The sequence below is a fragment of the Phodopus roborovskii genome, unplaced genomic scaffold, assembly GCF_943737965.1.
Source record: "Phodopus roborovskii unplaced genomic scaffold, PHOROB, whole genome shotgun sequence".
NCBI lineage: Eukaryota > Metazoa > Chordata > Mammalia > Rodentia > Cricetidae > Phodopus > Phodopus roborovskii.
Window position 1 is genome coordinate 19,177,756 of NW_026126416.1, and position 19,910 is coordinate 19,197,665.

Consider the following 19,910-nt stretch of genomic DNA (forward strand, 5'->3'; position numbering starts at 1 on the left):
TTTAGAACAGCTTGTATCTGTGTGGTTGTATATAAAGCCTCATTTCTTTTTAAAAGTCCTTATTGCATTTAAAGATTAGAGTAATCACAATAGGTAGCTTGAATACCAGTGACTAGGTCAGAGTTGAGAAAGTATGTGTTTTTAATATATCTGCATCTACATCTATCTACCCACCCATATGCATCTCATCTGTCTGTCTATTTACCTCTATCTACCTGTATCTAGCTACTACCTATCTACCTAAAAATGTTCTTGTTTTATGGACCAGAGTGGCCTTGAACTCTCTGCTTCCCAAGGGCTGGGGTCTTGTAAGCCTCTGCTGCATAGCTCCGCACATTCTATTTGTCATGAATATGTTATGCAACTATACTTTTTTTTTCCTATGTAGCCCATTCTCCACTTCAAGTTTGACAGCACAAATATATTTTTGTCACATTTCTGAATCTGCTAGTTTTTATGAAATCAAGATCCCATTGTTGAAAATGTGAACCAAACCCCCACTGATAACCAGAAACACAGCCTCTGTCTTCCACATGCGTGATGACACTTCAAGATTCTGGTGCCCATTCAGTAACAAAACCTCTTAAGGACAATTTGATTCAACCAATTTGCAGGCTAAAGCACATTTGGTCTCAGGCATAGCAGTCAGTGGTCCTTCACTACTGCAGAGAGTAGATGAGGATGTTCCCTAGAGTAGGTGACAGATAAATAACAGCATGCCCAGCTAAACCTGACTTTCTAATGAACAACATTATGTCACTTCATCTCCTTAGAATGTCTCATACTTGTGTATGTCCATTAGACATAAATCATTTGCTAAAGCCCATTAATTTCTTTAGAATCTAAATTCTTTAGAATAAAAAGCTTTTAAAACACGAACGCCAATTCAAGTGAGTTTTAGAGTCTTTGTTTAGATGTGTCACATACATAAGCTATAGAGCTCAACACAATTATAGTACGGTGTCAGGTGCATAGACAGACAATTAAAAAATGAAAAAGATCATACCATCATCACCACAAATAACATATTAGCACTAATGTTAAAAGCAAGATAGCTAGGTTGACACTGGAAAATTCTTGGTGAAATCGTTTCTTTATTTTCTTTTTCTTTTTCTTTTCTTTTTTTTTTTTAAGTGTACTAAGACTTGGAGTTCTAGACAGGATGGAAAATAAAGCCATTCTGTGAAAAGGTGACATTAAAATGGAATTAGAGTTTTGCTTTTAAAAAAAGGAAAGAAAACAGTAAAATTCTATGAAGGAAAAGTTAGTAAAACAAACAATTCCAGGAATTTATCCTGAAGTTGGACCTCTGCCTATGTAAAGGAAGGCATTTCTTTTTCAATTGCAGCCTTACAAATCATAAAGGATAGAAGCAGCAGCCAGGTGTGTGGTTATCCCGGCATTTGTAAGTTGTAGCAGGTGGATCTCTGGAAGTTTGAGGCCAGCCTGATCTACATATCGAGTTCCAGAACAGTTAGGGCTACACAAAGAAAGCCTGTCTCGAAAAAACAAACCAAACAAACAAAATAGTAGAGAGGGATGGAGAAATGGCTCAGCATTCAAGAGGACTGGCTACAGTTTCAAAGGGCCTGAGTTCAATTCCCAGGACCCAGTTTACAACCATCCATATTTCCAGCTCCTGGGGAAATAATGCCCTCTTCTTACCTCAGTGGACCCAATATGGGGGTCGGTCTCTCTGTCTCTCTCTCTCTCTGTCTCTCTTCCCCCCACATACACATGAGAGAGAGAGAGAGAGAATACAAGACCTGTAAAATAACCTTAGAGAACAAACATAAAAGAGGGAGCCATTATTGGTTTGAAGAGAAAACTGAACCTAAAGAAAGATCTAGAGACCTACAAGACTGCTGCCAACTAACAATTTGAGCAACCATGGAAAGGCTACTACCATAACTGCCCTGGCCGGATAGTGAGATCAACAACTAACTTACCCACCATCATGGAGTCCTCATCTAGTACCTCTTGGAGGCAGAGGCAGACATCCATAAAAAAACACTGAGTCAAACTGGAATCCAGATGCAGACGGACAGGATGAGACCAGGTTGCAGAAATACATAGAGACAGCTGACCTGAACAAGGAGGAGCTAGTTGGCCCTCAGACTAATAGCTGGGAATCCAGCATGGAACTGACTCAGACCCCGAATATGGGTCTCAGCTGGAAGCACTGAGCAGTCTAAAAGACCTCAGATAGTGGAACCAGGATGTACTCCTGGTACACAGAAGGACCTTGAGGACACATCCCCCATGGAAGGATAATCCCTTAACCTAGAGACAGGAGAGAAGTCCTAGTCCCCACTTCAAATGACTTGACAGATTTACATGACCCCACCTGGATGGCATTGCCCTACATGTGGAATTGGAGTGGGGGGATGGGAGGGGAGGGTGGTCAGGGTGCAAGTGAGGGGGGAGAGAGGGTAAGAGGGAGGGAGGGAGGTAGGGAGAGGGAACTGGGATCGACATGTAAAATAAAAAAAATAATAATAAAACGGTAGAAACTGTTATGGAATACAGAAAAAAAAACTTAATCTTATGTGAGAATGACAAAAGATACATTTTATATATGTCAAAAGAAATTGGCATCTCAGATCACTGGGAATAGATGAGTTTTGTATTACCTGTCCCTAGAGAACTAGATATCTATGTGTGTGTTCACACATGTGCATTACCTCTTGCTTTTGCAAAGACAAATGTGATAAGATAAAGTCAGAAGGTGAATAGAAAATGAATGAAGGAATGAGTATCCATTCTCATGAATATAATTTAATTTTAATTTTGAATAAAGTGCATAGTTTATCTCTTCAATGTAAAGTTAATGAGAGCGAGAGACAGAGAAAGAGAGAGAGAATTTAAGCCCTAAAGAAGCCTTATGAAGCAAATATATGATGACATATTTGGAATTAATCAACATATAAAGAAACTGATTCACCTTTTCTGTTTTTTTCCTTAAAAATTATTTCCTTTTTTTTTTTTTTTTTTTTTGGTAGCAGCTTCATACATTAATGGATAAAATGAAAATGAAAGGCAGAATTCCCTGACTGGTATTTAACTGTCCTTTGGATAAGTTCCCACATTTGAAACTGAAGCAATAACTAAGGAATGGCCACTGAAATAATTAATTTTCATCTTCTTGGTCATACAGCCAGGAGGTGTTCAGCGCCAAGCATGCTTAACCCTAGCACTGTTCCAAAGTAGGGCTAGGATTAATGGTGCACCAGTTGTTTGCCACATGCAGCTAATAACAAGTAAAGCTACTCAGGTAATTATTTTGTTGAGATTAAAAAAAAACTGTCCTGAATTGACTTGGATCCCTCACAGATGAGTTTCTGCTTTAGAATCAATCTGAATGTAACTTAATCTTACCTTATTAAGTGGGGCAAAGAGCCTTCCAATGCCCCAGGATCACATCCCTCAACTTCAGGCTTCCCACTTCCTTTATGCTTTATGATAAATACAGGATTTATTGTCTAACATTCTATCCTAAGACACATACTTGGCCTACAAAGCACGGCATGGTTCAGTTCAATACACTGTTTTTTGCTGTAGCTTCATAATTTTCCAATGTTTAATCTTCAATTGCACATGGACATTGTTAAACTAAATACAGATCAATGAAGAGACTTGATTAAAAGAAACTTCTTGAGCTTCTAGATCTTGGAACATTTCTAAGAATTTTCTTGAAAGAATTCAGCCCTAGTGTTGCAACTGTGTATCAGTAAAACCTTGCAGAGCAGAGACTAAATCTCTCATGGCTTTCCTTATTTTATAAACTAGAGTAACAATTCTCTGTTAAAAATGGGAAATGATAAGGGCTCTTGTCACATTTCCACAGCATTACAAATGCTCTACAGCATCCTTCAAATAAATTATTTGATTGAAGCACAATCATCTCAAGCCATGAAATTTTGCACAACTAACCTGAAAATTAAATACAACATCTAGTTTGTTGTAATATAATTTATTCTTTAACAAACTTTTCCAATGCCCTATCAAACACTAACTAATGTAAATACTCAAATATTTACTTTTATTTTGACACTGTATGCACTATTCCTTTTTAATAGTCTCAGTGGGGAGTCTATTTCAAACATCACTACTTTAAAAATGAGTAAATATAAACTTGTGTTTTCCTTCTTCATCCATTTCACACACTCCTTTGTGTGTATGTGAGAGAGACAGAGACACAAAGAGAATGGTGCAGGATATTAAATAAACTTCAGTTAGATTTGCATATAGTATCCATATTGTCAAGTATAAGTTTGTAGGTAATGGCTTGTAAACAAGTTTTACAATATTACAAGGAAATGATATAGAAAAATATTTCAGATGCCCTAAAAATAATGTGCTTACTCATTAACTCCTGCTTTAGATGGTGTGACAATTCAGAAACAAACAACAGTTGTTTAATTTCCCAGACATGTCTGTGTCCTTACCCATGACATGTTAAAAAGCCTTATGAAATTCACATAAATGTAGTATAGGATGAAAACAATATAATTCATACAATATGCAAAATGACTAACATATTTAATTTCAAACAAAGATAACGAAGGCCAATTTCAATTAACATTTGTAAAAGAAAACTTAACCTTTGGCAAAAACCTTTTTGAACATAAATCCTCTTTATGTTCATGAATCATCTTTAATTTAGAACATGTCCTATTATGAGGACAAACACTTTTCATCACTATGGAAAACACTAAAGAAAAACATTAAGAAATATTTAACTAGGCTTATAGGTTCAGTGTTTTCAGTCTAAGGTATACTAGACCCATTCCTTTAGGTCTGAGGTAAGGTAAATCTCATGGTGGCCAGAATACATGTGGCCAAGGTCACTTACCTCATGACCTCTTAAAATGGGAAGGTGACACAGTTTCAGAACAAGACATTGCCTCAAAGGAAACTTCCTTGGTGATGCCTTTATAATGCTTGTATGACCTTGCAGAGTCCTCTAAATATGAATCCACTGAGGAAGACAAAGTCTTCATGATTCAATCTCTTTCCAAAGCCCCTGAACAGAGTGACCAGGCCAACTTTTCATTACGTAGGCCTTTTGGGGGAATAGCTCATTAATAAATGGTAGGAATGGTAACAAATGGAAGGAATTTTTGAATCTTTGGAAAACTTTACAGTTACCTCCCATTCCTGCCATTCTACCAAGGTGCATCACATAACTGCAAAACAATTTTTGTTTGTAGACCATTTAATTCTGAAAAATATGTGCTGTGTAAAAATATCAACCCCCCTAAAGATTATGCTGTAAATATCTTCATATTGCAATGTAGATTATGAGGCCCTTCAATGATGATAGGACTCCTCTAATGTCATTCCATCATTTGAACATTAAAAATTAGAACCCAGTGTCTTTTATCATCTAAGTTGTAACAACAAAATCCCTGAGTAATAGACACTTGATTCTCACCATATTGGAGGGGTTTACCTGGCAGAATTTGGTGCCTCATGAAGTCTGCTCCTGCTTTAATAGAACACTCTGAATGTTGTGCCCTCACATGACACAAGCCGGAAAGGTGAAACACTTTGTGAAGGCCATTTTAAAAAGGGCCACAAGTCATTCATAAGAAAGGAACCTTCATAACCTCATCTCTTCTTAATACCATTGTTTGTATAGGAGGTTAAGTGTCAACGGGAAACTTTGAGAAGACACAACATCCCAATTAAAGTGCACACAACACTTGCAAACCAGAACTGGGCTGTCTAATCCAGAGTTCTAATGCCAGTCAGGAAGTGTAAAGGCAGGCTCTGGATTTCCATGAAACACTCCCATTATAAACTCTTTCATCTGTTAACTAATATGTCAATTAGCATTCCAGTATTCCAGACTGTATGTCAAATTGCTTTAGAATCTAATCTTGCAAGTGGAGTGGAGGTAGCACAAGGAATAATGCATACTTACCTATTAGTCTTACTAATAGGGAAAGACACATCAATGAGAGAGAGAGACCTTGTGCAGGTAGAAGTGTGAGTAACAATGAGCAAGTTCCTAAAACCAATCATAATATGAGTCTTGTTACTCACCATGGTTGACCTCATTAGATATCTCCATCCAGCTGCCATTCTCATTCCAGGCAAACCAAGGAAAAGTCCTGGAAACTGTGGTGATATTTCATTTATGATCTAACAAACAAAGCTTGCCTGAAGATCAGAGCTAACCACAGCCATAGGGGCCAAGGCATGGTGGTACGCACCTTTAATCCCAGAACTCAGGCGAGAAAGGCAGATGGAACTCTTAGTTCAAGGTCACCCTGAGCTACACAAACTTGATCCAGGCTAAAAGAGAAACAGACCTCACACAAAAGTCTCAGCTCTTAGGATCACGCATTTAATCCTAGCACTAGAGAGGAATATACGGTGAGAGGAAACAGGAGCTCAGGGCAGTTTGAGTGAGTTTGAGGAGCAGTGCAGTTGGGATCAGTCTGAGGTTCAGTGGATCGCCACTTTGGTCCAAGCATTGCTAAAGGTGAGAACTCTCTAGTGACTGGCTGCTTTGCTTCTCTGATCTTCAACTTTAACCACTATATCTGACTCTGAGTTTTTATTGTTTGTGCTACAGGGAACTTTCAAACAATATGTGTACTGAGGTTTGAATCTAGAGCTTTCTGCCCCCAAACCTTGTTAGTTCATTTTAAAACAGTGCTATGGATTTTACTTCAGTGGCCTCAGAATGCAGTGGGAAAAAGCCAACATATTCTTAACTGGAAGCAAATTGCTTTAAAATTATTTTCATTGTTGAGAAAAAGCTATTAAATTGTGAGCAAATTGGGACAGTTTTCTAAATAAGATTTGTAAATCTTAATATAATAGGATTGCAACAATGGTTCTTTAGGGGTGGATGGATAGCTATAGAGATCACCACACTTCATGTTCATTTTTTAGGTTAATATATTACAAATAGACTCTTTTTTCCCAGTCATGTTTGGTTCATTCCTAGGTTTCTGAGGTATCCTGCCCCTGGGTTCTGGTCCTCAGGAGTAAGCAAGCTCCTTTTCAGAATATGGCTCCTCAAGCTGAGCCAGTCATTGGTTGGTCAGTCTTAACAATTTTGCACCATCTTTACCCCAGCACATCTTATAGGCAGGACAAATTGTAGCTTGAATGTTTTGTGGCTGGGTTGATGTTCCTGTCTCTCCACTGGAAGTCTTGCCTGGTGACAGGAGATGGCCAGTTCAGATTCACAAATAGACTTTCGAAAGTAGGTTTAACTATGAGAGCTAGAAAGGTATAAATTTCTCCATCAGAAGAAAACTGAAGTTGAACATAAAAATTGTATGGTATACAAGGTAATTTCCTAACTTTAACATGATTTTGACTACACATTTTATTGACTTAATATATATTAATAATGATAGATAATGTATATTTGCACCCACAATGAAGTCACAGTTGCACTGAGTCCTTTCCATGATTTTTTTTCCTTGGGTCGCTACAGCCACCAGATGAGATAAACAAGAGATTAAGCTTGAATTCCAGATAAGGAAACAGTCTCATATACAGAAAATAGCATTCTGGGTTATATAGCTTGCAGTTGTATTTGGCACACTGTTGTCTCCCCTAAGAGTTAGCACCATAGTAGTTACTTTCGATTACACAATTACAGCACTCAAAGACATGTTGCTTTCTCTAGGAACAAAAATTCTTGTCAATAGTAAAACAATATGTTCTCCAATAAAGCCACTCAGAAAAGCAATAATATGGATTTTAAAATTGTTTCCAACTGTAAAGTTTTGTTCACTTTGACAATCACATTGATTACAAGGAAAACAGTACAGTTATCTTTGTGGGTCAGAATTTCTCTGCATAGAAGTAAATCATAAACTTGGTCTTAAGGATACTGAGGCAAATATTTATTTTAGCTGTATTATGCCCCCTTCAAAATCCATGTGTTGACATCTTAACACATATATCTTTCAGTGTAGTCAGAGGAGATAAAGCCACAGGACACACTTATTTTTCTTAAATGAGAACATTGGTCAAGTTTAAAGAGGACTATACTGAAAGATTCTGGAATAATTCCCAGTGTAACACAATAAATTAAATTTTGTATTTTGGCAGGTTCCATCCACATCCCAGTGCACTTCTGAATCATAATTCTGAAATCACTATCTTCAAAAGAGGAAATATCCATTTAAACGGGTACGTTTTACTTACAGAAATTCTTCTCTAACTTGACTGAATACCAACTTGCCTCCAGGGAGCTTTGGAGGAAATATGGTATCTGATCCCCACACCACACATTGTAATTTAATTGATTTGGGTGTGGACTAGGCATCAAGATTTAAATAGCTCCCCAAGTACTTCTCACATCTTTATATTAGAACCCAGGAGTGAAAGCCCTGCGTTAGAGTGCAGGTTACTGGGCAGATTTAATTCTTTAAAATTATTAACAGTAGAAACCACAAGATGGCATAATTTTTCATGTGAAAGGATTAAAATTGAGAAATGTTTCCCGAATTCTACTCTGTACCTCTACAGTTGGAACACACTTGATATAGATTGAGATCTCATAAGACAGAAGCACAATTGTCAAGATTTACAGCCTTTGGTAAACACCTGGGCTTCAGCTAATTCCTGCTAACACTGTTCAGCACTGGGAACCAGAACATTCACTGTCACCATGTCCTTTAATTCCAGTGATTCCCTCCCTAATTCCTCTGCAACTAAGCGTGTTGGGAATTGTTAGATAGAAAGATATTTGTCAAAATAAAAAGAAATCAGAACACTAATTCAACAATACACAGTTAATTATATTTTAAAATGGATGCACACATAAACTGAGTAATGAGGGAATTGCTAAAATATGTAAATTTAACTTTTGATAAGGACCACATTAACATCTTCTCAAATAAAGGGACTTAGTCTAAGATCCTAGCAAAGACAGCACTTCAAAAAAAAAAAAAAAAAAAAAAAAGCTTTAGAGAAAGTAAAAGCTTCTAGCCATTAGAGAAGGTATGCTGTGCCTTAATGGTTGGTCACTTTCAGCATCTTTTCTTGTCCATTATTGACTGTCCTTGAGGGTAAGGAACAGGTAAAGGATTTCAAGTACAAATAGGCACCCACTCTGCCCAATCCCAGCATCCTAATGTTTCTGCTACCAAAGTTATATAAAGGTTCCTGTTTCCAAGGAAACTACTGACATATATGGAATTTAATGAACATAAAAAGGAACCGTGCCATATAATTTACATTTAAAGATAAATGTGAATATCTGTCAAAACCACACACAGAGAGACACACTCACACAAGTTCTGAGAAACATTAGCTCTATTTTGCTTCCATTTAGTCAAAAACATAAACACATTTATGGAAACAGAATGACCAAAAACAATTCCAAAAATGCTCTGGCAACATGTGAGGTGAATTAAGTAACAGCTGAAGCCAAGAATAAGGGCCAGAGGTTGATCTCATTAATAGTCGGAAGAAAATGAGGAAACCTTTGATTCTGTCGCATGGAGCGTTCTTTTCTTTCTTTCTAGCCTACAACTATCTACATCAGATTTTATGTCTGTGGTTTCACGCAATGATAAATCTGGACAAAGTCAGGAAACTCACTGATAGTCACCAAAAGGAGTAACGAATGAAGTTCTAGTTTCAACTCCAAGCCTCTTAGATGATTCATTGAAACCACTGTTGTAGAACACCTAAATAACAGCTCATTATGAGATTTCTGTGTTGGCATCTAAATCCTATGATGAGCTATTTGGAATCTGACAACACTTGAATAAACAGCCCTTTATGAATACTAGCAAGACATGTTTATGATATAAGGAAGTTTTGAAAGAATATGCAGTGATAACCTCAATAGGAAGTTTCAGTGGGAAAATAAAAGGCTAGGAAATATACTACTTGACCAGTCCCCACGATCCCTGCCTTCTCATCCCGAAATGCATTTTGCGGGACTTGGGTGCTCTTTTCTGCTATTTCCTTTGTCCCCACTGATTGTCACTTTTATTAGGGTGAAATTAAATCACAAAGCATGATTTACCAAAGTTAAGTGGCATTAAAAAACACATCCTGTGACAGAGCCATCATCATCTTAAATCCACAAAGTTCTTGTATCTTCTCAAACTGAGTTCTGAACCAAGTAATAATCCCTTCACTTCCCCTCCTAGAATCCACTGAATGAATGTGTACTCTGCATATCTGACATTCCAATGGAATCACGCCTCATTTGTCCTTTCATATACTTATATAGTATTTATATACAATAATAATGTATTATTTTACATAGAAAATGTCTTCAAGGTTTGCTTGTGATGTAGCACATGTTCTCAGTCCCTTCAAGACTGACTAAAACTCAACATCGAAGCATATGTTACATTTTCATATATCCATTCATCTTAGAGAAACACTAGGCTGTAAGTGGCTACTTGCTTGAGTATCTGCTTTCAGCTCTTTGGTGAAGTACTGTTCACAGGCTCTTTTGCTGGCTTTCTACAAAGTCATCAAAGTCTGCATGCCATGGACACCAGGATGGAGTTGAAAAGTTGAGACTTTCTTCTATCTCTCTTGACCCTCTCTCTCTCTCTCTCTCTCTCTCTCTCTCTCTCTCTCTCTCTCTCTCTGTGTGTGTGTGTGTGTGTGTGTGTGTGTGTGTGTGTGTGTGTGTGTGTACTTTTGTACTGTGTGTCGCATGTGGGCATAGTACATGCAAGTGTGCAGGAGCACATGCCACTGATTAAACACGTGGATATTGGAACAGGATCCCAGGGTCTCTTCCTCTGCCCCCTGCCTTACTGCCTTGAGATAAGGCCTCTTACTCAACCAGCAGCTTGGCATTTTGGCTAGGGTAACTGGTAAATGGTTTCTCAGGATTCACATATCTCTGCTTCCCAATTCTGTGGTTAGAGACATACCCAACCATGCCTAAGACTTTTCGTAATGATGTGGACATCCAAACTAAAATCCTATGCATGGGGAACAAGCACTTGCCTACTTAACCTTAGTGCCATTCTTTTATACAAACTCACTAAGCTTTAAACACTCAAAGTTCCATTTCCAGGGCCAAAACCTCCTCTGAACTCACTTTGGGTCTTATTTGATATTATTTAAAACTAAAATCTGGATTTTACCATTTTAAACTGTATTTCTTTCCTTTTCTTTTTTCCCTATCTCGGGACATAACAAATCAATTATTCTACTTTCCCAGGTCAAAGACTTATAGCTTTTTTCTTTTCTCTCCTCATTCTTCTAATCCATCACATTAATAAATCCCATGTCCCTGTGTTAATGCATGTTTAGATGTTATCATGTTTTTCTCTACCTTAGCAGCTATTGCCTTGACCACAAACTACCATCTTCACTGTCCAGGCTGTCAGCAGCTGCCAGTCGGGTCTCCTTCCTCTGTGTTCTGAAGTCTGTTCTCAACACAGCACTGCTTTCAGGGACTCTGACTCTATCCTTCTCAGAGTCTCTATGTCTCTTTACTGTACTAGAAAAGCATCTCAAGCCACTGACATGATGTCAGGTTTGAACTCCACTGTTCAACTGTCCTCTTTGTTGTTCAAACATGCTATGTATATACCCAGCTTGGAGCCTTCGCTTTCCAGAGCCCTCTGTCTGGATACTCAGCCTAGTGTAATTCACCCAATTCTAGCCCTCACTAAATTCTGGTTTTATCAAGATAGCTTACTCTATAGCAACTGCATATACAGAAAGCCTCCCCATGGCTCATGGCCTAGGTTTCCTCCAGTAGCTTATCCCTCTCAGGGGGACTTATCAGTCATCTCTTCCCACACACTATGACATGATAGAATGTGCTCATGGGGCTAGAGGCCATGGTGTGCTTTATACTACCATTCTCCATTCATTGACATCAGGCTGGTGACATGAAACCCACTAGGGTAGAAATACTTCTAGTCTGGGGTTTCTATTTTTTTCTTGGAGATCATGTTTTTGAGCACCATCGTTCATAAACAGAAGTTACACAGGGCCAGAGATGCCGGTCCTGTTTGTTGACTGCTATTTTTCCCAGAACCTAGGTGTGTGCCTGCCAGAAATCACCAACTCCTTGCCAAACCATACAGAATGATGTCTAAAGAATAATAATAGAAGCATCATTTCATACACAAAGATTAAAAAAGCAAAGGCTAATCAATTTTTAAAATTTAATTTCACTCTAATATGCCTCATGGGATTCTGGGTGATAGTATATACAATTTAGAACTTAATTATTGACCTAGATATTTACAAAGCATCCATATTGAACTCAGCATTACAGATCTGAAATAAATTTCCCTGTACCAATCAAAGGATCTGGTTGCCAGGTTAGTATGTGAAGCAGCTCCCTTTACAGAAGGTAAAGTTCAGAAAAAAAGCAATAGCAGTGTTTCTCAGACATTGCCGTGTGTCACTGGTGCCTGAATACACACAGAAAAGAGGTCACACATATTATAAAGTTGGGAGGTCTTTGTAACTGTGACAATGCTTCCTGTAGCATCTACATTCAATTTATAACGAATTTCAAGAAGCCATGTATAAAGCCAGGTTAAAACTTAACATCGATATTACTTTCTTTTACTTTGCATTCTGTAACTGTCATGAATTTAGGACTTGATTTTCTTTCCCTCTGCTTTCACCTGATTAGCCATGCCCAAGGCAAGAAGTTTTAGGTTATATCAATTTCCTGGATTCCAGCTCTGGAACTTATAATATGAAGCATCTGGCTGTGATTAATTACCTCATTTAAAATTGGGAATCAAAGGCTGCCAGTAATTATACTCCTGAAATCCGACATCTACTACATCCCATTGCACAGACAGGGAAAAGTGAGGCTGAGGGTAAGGACTGCACAACTTCTTTAAGGTCATCAGTGGCACAGCTGTCCCTAGAGCTGAGAGCCACTCTCTCTTGCTTGATCTCCTTTTCAGCCACCTACTGACTTGCTGCATCCTAAAAAGCATGACCATGGTGATGTCATCATCTTGCATTAGCATATTTTAATCTTTCTCACATGGCCTTCTAAGAAAACACATGCATTTTGTTGCATGACCCGGAAGGTGTACTTATTGTACACAAAAATATTCCATGAAAGAAACTACCCAGTGCAAGACTGATGTTTTTAATTCTAGTCAAGTCTATTTCAATTAACACGGGACACAAGCCATGAGATTAATCTGCTGGCTCAAGAGCTACTAATAGGTCTGCCACCACAGTGACACTGTCTTGGAGTAGAGATCCTTTTGAATCCGAGCACAGAGGGGAGATGAACAGCACAAGACAGATGTATATACCCCAGTGCCTTGCTCATAAGTGAACTTCATCAGTGGGTGGTGGGACAGAGGAAATGGCAAAGGAAGGAGAGAGCAATGCATTTTTAGAGTTAAAGATGTAAGTAAGGTGCCTTCTGGTTTTTACATTTAGATTATAAAGTCTCCCAGAGTCATTCCAATGAGAAATTTCAAAACCAATCACTTGAACAAAAGCTGTATACAGAAGAATGGATTTCACCCTATGAACGACGCTGGAAGTTAACACTTAAGTTCATTAGCAGGGCATCACAACAAATGCCATTTCAAATCACAGCAGGGACAGAAAACAGTTCATCCTCAGCCCAGTGTTGAATTTTTATGTATCAAGGGGCTGTGAAGATAAAAAAGCAATACAAACACACAGATAAATATTTGCAGGGTGCTTAGGTATTTTGATAAGACCTATTCCGCAGGTGCTTTTATTCTGATCTAGACCCTTCTACAGTGTTAAGATGAATCCTTTCTCCCCTTTACTCTCCCTGTTGTTTTTCCTGAGTAGGTAGCATTTCACATGCTGTCTCTGTGCCTTTTTGTTTTTATGCCCAGCCTTGGGTTGGGTTTTATTTCTTGTTTGTTTGTTTGTTTTTTTATATACAGGGTCCTGTTGCTTAGCAGCCCAGTCTGAACTCAGGCTTGATCCTCCATAGCAGTCTCCCAAGTGTTGGGATTACTGAATATATCACCATTTCAATAGTTTTCTACTTTTTAGACCTCCCACTACATTTTTCCTACTTTTTTTTTTAATTTCCTGTTTTAAGTTCTGTAAACTTTATCCCAGCCTTCCTTTTTCTTCTTCTTTTTTCCCTTTTGGGTTATTTTGAGAAAGGGTCTTACTATGCAGTCCTGTCTGTCCTAGAACTCACTCTGTAAACCAGGCTGGCCTGAAACTCAGAGTTCCATCCATCTCTCCTTCTGAAAGTTGGGATTAAAGATATCTGACACCACAGTTGGCCTTTATCCCAGCATTCTTAATGATCTCTAGCCAATAAAGCAGCCATCCACCTCAGGCCACACACCTTGTTCAACAAAGCATCCTGTGCATCTCATTCTGGAAGGCTCTGGAGGACAACTCTTCTCCATCTACACCCCCTTGTCCTGCTGTCTGCTAACAGCTGTTGGTGGTGTCACTGTATTAGAGACCTGATGAGGGAGATGGAGATGGAAGCCAGGCTCAGCAGGTTGGTAAGGAAAATAGGTACCTGGTCCTTGATGCCATAAACTGAATGGCAGAATCAGAAAGAATAAGTCTTCAAACATTTTAAGTAAGTTACATTTGTATTTACCTAGGCCGAGCTGAGGTCATCATTGTCAAATTAAGGTATCCTTTCATCGACACACTTGCCCACATTGCCTGTGGATCCAAGAAGCCCATTTACCAAGACTCCTACTCCTGTCACTCTTGACATTTAGTCTTTCCCAATTTAAGAAAATGAGATGAAAATTAACTTCCTGGAAATCAGTCCTGAAAATTTAAAATACTTTTTTAAAATGTTGGGTGGAAGGGTTGGGGAAATAACTTGATATAGAGCTTGGCAGGCACGTGTGAGGTCCTTGGTTCTGTCTCCAGCACCACCATTATTTTTTTTTAAGATCGCGGTGTCACTGACACATTGGAGTAGTGGTACCCATCTTCTGCTGCAAATTTGTGTTTCAACACCCTGAAGTCACACATCATCTGTAGCCATTAGATTATCCGGGAACCAGACTTTGTGGAGGGATGAGAAATAGGCAACAACAATTTTTTTAAGTTTCCAGATGATTTTTATGATAAGTTAAATTTGAGATCTCTAATGCAAACTGTTTGCTAATGAATTATTTCATTGCCTCCTCACAGCATTCCTATTAATACTTATTAACATCACCTCTGAGCCTATGAGGAGTAAGCAGGTCACAGCAATGTCATACAGGTAAATAGAACGGAAATTGTAATGACCAGTAAGGCTCAGAGAAAACAGCAAGATATAAGAATGTCCCACAGAGAAAGCAACCCTTCTTTCCCAGAAAAATGTTGGCAGAAACAGACAAACTGAGTATTCTGGGCTTCAAAAAGCGCTTCCTCAAGGGAGGCACTTTGAGATCTAATCATAGTTTATCAGCTGAACACAGTGCAGACACCACTTCTATCATTTATCAACATTCAATGGACATTTATCATACTGCATCCATAAACCAAGCACTCACTGATAAAGCTAGCGAAAGAGACCGGTTCCTGCTTGCCACTTTCTGAGAGGCAGTGGGATGTGCTTTGATGCCAATGCTCCAGAATCAGTGGAGGCTGGTGAAAGCCAGTGGGAGCTGGTGAAGAACAATGGGAGCTGATGAGGGACAGTCAGGTGTGGTAGGGCAAGCAATTGTCCTCAGCTTGTATTGATAGCAGGTGAGGCCAATAATCCTGGGTTAAAAGGTCCCACTGCTAAGTTACTGATATTACACACAGAGATAACAGGCTTGCATGAAAGCTGACTGAAACAATGTTTGAAGACAAGGAAATGATTCTTTACCAACCCTGTATCATCAACAAATTATTAATTCCAAGATGCTTGACATGAAGTGCAGAGGCCAAGCCACTTGTTTCACATGAAACACATTTAGAAGCATTCTTGCAAACATTTCTGGTGGTTTTTATTTTCTTTCTCAACATGATTTTTCACATTTTCTAGTCAACCATTTTAACCCATTCAACTAACCCAAGCAGTTGGTATTTGCTCTGTGGCAGACTTTGATAGCACCAACCTACAGCTGCAGGATGTCTGTGAGGAAAAAATATTGCAGCTGACTTTTTCTCTGCACCTCCAAAGTCACAGATCATTCTGAACGTTAAAGAAACTATTTTGACTTTTAGAGGCTAAAACAACAGTTGTGGGAAGACACTAAAAAAAGAAAATTGCTAGTTTAAGCTCCTAAATGGCAATTCCCCTCCCCTTGTTGTTCTGCTGATACACTGCCTCTGCCAGAAATAAAGTTTATAATGTGTTAAATACTAAACCCAATAACAAAAAGTTTTCAAGTTTGATGACAAGTCAATACACTCTATCAACCTAGATAAGTTTAAAAAAAACACACTTTCTTCATTAAGCATTTGAATATTATCTTTAGACAATATGCTACAAAATCAAACCATTGACATCCCCACTTAACATATTCTAAAGAGTGTTCAGTACTAACATGCAGAATTAATATTTGGCTTTATGGATGTAATTGGTTTTTTTCTGTTGTTGTTGTTGTTTCCCTTTTATGTTTAAATTTGAAACAACGTTGTTTTGCATGTCAATCCCAATTCCCTCACTCTCACATCCTCCCCTATCTCCCCCACCAAACCCTAGCCCATCTCCTTTCTGCTCCCCAGGGAGGGTAAGGCCTGCCACGGGGAGTCTTCAAAGTCTCTCATATCATTCGGTGCAAGGCCTAGGCTGAGGAAATATCCCTCTATGTGGGATGGGCTCCCAAAATCCATTCATATACTAGAGATATATACTGATTCATTACTTGAGGCCCCATAGACTGCCCATACCTCCTAACATACACATGCAAGGGTATATAGGTCAATCCTATGATGGTTTCTCAACAATCAGACTGGGACACATAAGCTCCCCATTGTTCAGGTCAGCTGATTCTGAAGGTCTCTCCAGCCTGATCTTGACCCCTTTGCTCATCACTTTTCCCCCTCTATAACTAGACTCTAGGAGTTCGGCCAATGTTAACCTGTGGGTGTCTGCTTCTGCTTCCATTAGGTACTAGATGAAGGCTTTAGGGTGGCATATAAGGTAGTTGTTAATCTCAATATCGTGGAAGGGCATTAAAGGTAGCCTCTCCACTATTGATTAGGTTGTTAGTTGGTTCATCCTTGTAGATCGCTGGGCATTTCCCTAGTGCCCGATTTCTCCTTAAATCTATAATGGCTCTCTCTATTATGGTATCTCTTTTCTTGTTCTTCTCTATTCTCTCCTTGATTCAATCTTCCTGTTCACTCATTCCCACCTCTCCCCTCCTCTTCACCCCTTCTCTTTCTCCTAACCACCTCTTCCCTCCCTCCATGCTCCCAATTTGCTTGGGAGATCTTGTCCCTTTCCCCTTCTCCAGGGACCATGTATGTCTGTAATTGTTTTAATTGCACCTTGTTTTAGCTTCATATCACCTCTGTTTACTAGGATGAATGTGAATTATGATAAATGTAAGGAAAGGAGGATATATTTTCTAATGCCCCTGAGTTTGGTAATTCTTTGCAAGTGCTCTCAAAAATATCTTAGGCATTTTAAATAACTGACAGAGGTTAAGGATAGATTACTCAAAATACTTGGAATGAAAGTGTTTCAGATTTTTAAAACTTGGAAACACTGGTGTATATTACACATGTGACTTGTTAATATGACCCATGTCTAAACAAAAAATTCATACACATCTTGTATATACTGCCTGAAAGTAATTTTGTACAATATTTCTAGAGACCAAGGCATATCATTGATCAGTATGGAATTTTCCACTCAGAATTTATAGTATTTAAAAATTTGCAATTATAGATGCTTAATCTGTAACTTCTTTGGCATTTCCTACATCTATTTTTCCTTCAGACAAAAGTAATATAACAGAGTCATAAGCAAAACCCTACATTACACCGCCCATATGCTCACCCACTGTTTCCATCATTTAATGAAAGTTCAAGTGAGTAGGGCACACCGGCTGTTGTGTTTTACAACATCTACAACACAGAACTTTTAACTGGGGCAATTAATTGATATCTTGACACAGATAAAGAATCAAAGTAGCAGCTGGTGCAGGCACAGGCTCCAAGCTTCCTACCTTGGGAGCTTTGGCATGCTTCCCACACCTGGCATCCTTGACAAGGCTGAGATCTAACAGCTCTGTCTCCTGGAAGGCAAAATGGAAAATTGTTAAGAAACCACAGAGATCACTTCTTTTTGTTTTGTGCCACTGACATCATCTTAAAGGATACTATCATCTGAAGATTTGTCTGCAATAGGCAACCTCCCATACATCTCATTGAATCAGGAAGAAAACGAAAACATCATCAACTACTAACTACTCAATTTAATACATATTCCAATATATTTTCTAAAGCATCTTAAACAAATTAAGTTCACAGTTTGCATCCTTAAATCTACATCCACTCAGCCAGTGTTCTCAACATTTCTAATGCAGTTCCTCATGTTGTGGTGAGCCCCAACCATAAAATTATTTCCTGGCTACTTCACAACTGTAGTTTTGCAACTGTTATGAATCATAATGTGAATATCTGATACACGACCCCAATGGGAGTCACAACCCACGGGTTAAGAACTGCCACTCTAACCCATTCCTAAATCAAGAGAAACCCAGTCCCTTTGTTCTGCTGTTAAAAGTAATCTCAGAGTCACTGAATGTAATTGGGGTGTGAGGGGAATCAAGGGGATAAGGCTGAGAGGCCAGAAGGAGGAGTTTTCCCATCAGCTTACTCACAAATCTAATGCATCTGGACAATATATGGACGGACACACACAAGTGCGCCCATGCACTAGAATCTGTTGCCAGTCTTCTGACCACAAATCTCATACCACTACCCTTTTACATATTCATTACCAAACTTACTCCTTATTCAAACAACTCTAATATGGTGATATGTAAGTTACTCCAGTACAAAATAAACATGCATACATGATTGCTTTTCGGGAGTGCCATCAAGCAGGGGAAAGAACATAAAGAAACAAATGTGTATAAGACAAGGAAGAATATGCTAATGCCAGTTTTAAAGTTACCTATTGTGAGAAGTGAAGAAAGAGGATTCTTCTGCTAAGTACACATGGTGGAATCATTTAACTTGGGGAAGTAGAAAGCAGGTCCATCACAATTGGAGAATGCAGAGGGAGAAATATTCCAGATAGGAATGGTCCAGGGCTCTGAGATACATCTAAGATATTCATTATCTTCTGATACTTAGAGACATAACACATGCATGGAGATCAAAGTAGGAGGGAGAAGGATCAAGAAAAACCTAAATCTGCATGGTGACCTTCCATGTCCCATAGAATTAAGTGTTGAATATGTGAAGATAAGTCATGGCAGACAACACCTCAGGGTTGAAAACCTTCAAAGTCTACTGATAGACAGTGATCATAAAGTTTGCAGTATATGTGCATCAGCCAAAGAGCGCAGTGGTATACTGAACAGAAAGAACTCCCTTCAAGGGGTTGCAAACATCCAACAAACGTTTCCTGATCAAGAGTCAATGGGATGTAGGCATCTAGGCCCCTTCTCCCAGAAAAGGCACCAGATCACGATTCATCTGACAACAGACTCTCTAGACAATATGCCCAAGAGACTCAAGATATCCAAGAATACTAATACTCTCAGGGAACTTTTTCTTACAGGTACTTCCATTTCCAAACATCTGGTCCAAAACAGTTTGATCACTTTCCTAAGGACTGAATACAGTCTACTTGGATACTGGATCCCTCAATTGCACACAAATCCATACCAAGTGAAAGAGAACATTTTGCTTTCAACAACTCTCTGAAAAATGGAATAAAGATTGGATGGAGGAGGTTTCATCTCATGCTCATTCCATCTTGAAAGGTTCCTTTTCCCATCTTAGTGAATTTCTTGGCCTACTCTTCACTGTGACTGATCTGTGAAAAT

General features: G+C 38.7%; 1 protein-coding gene across 2 annotated transcripts in view; it reads right to left on the reverse strand.

The window, feature by feature from the left end:
- Plcb1 (phospholipase C beta 1) overlaps window positions 1–19,910 on the reverse strand; it is a 648,366-nt gene that overhangs the window by 427,421 nt on the left and 201,035 nt on the right. For both annotated transcript variants that reach the window (XM_051183312.1, XM_051183313.1), the window contains exon 3: window positions 18,078–18,146. In XM_051183312.1, the coding sequence (XP_051039269.1) occupies window positions 18,078–18,146 (69 nt within the window). The remainder of the gene's footprint in view (window positions 1–18,077; window positions 18,147–19,910) is intronic.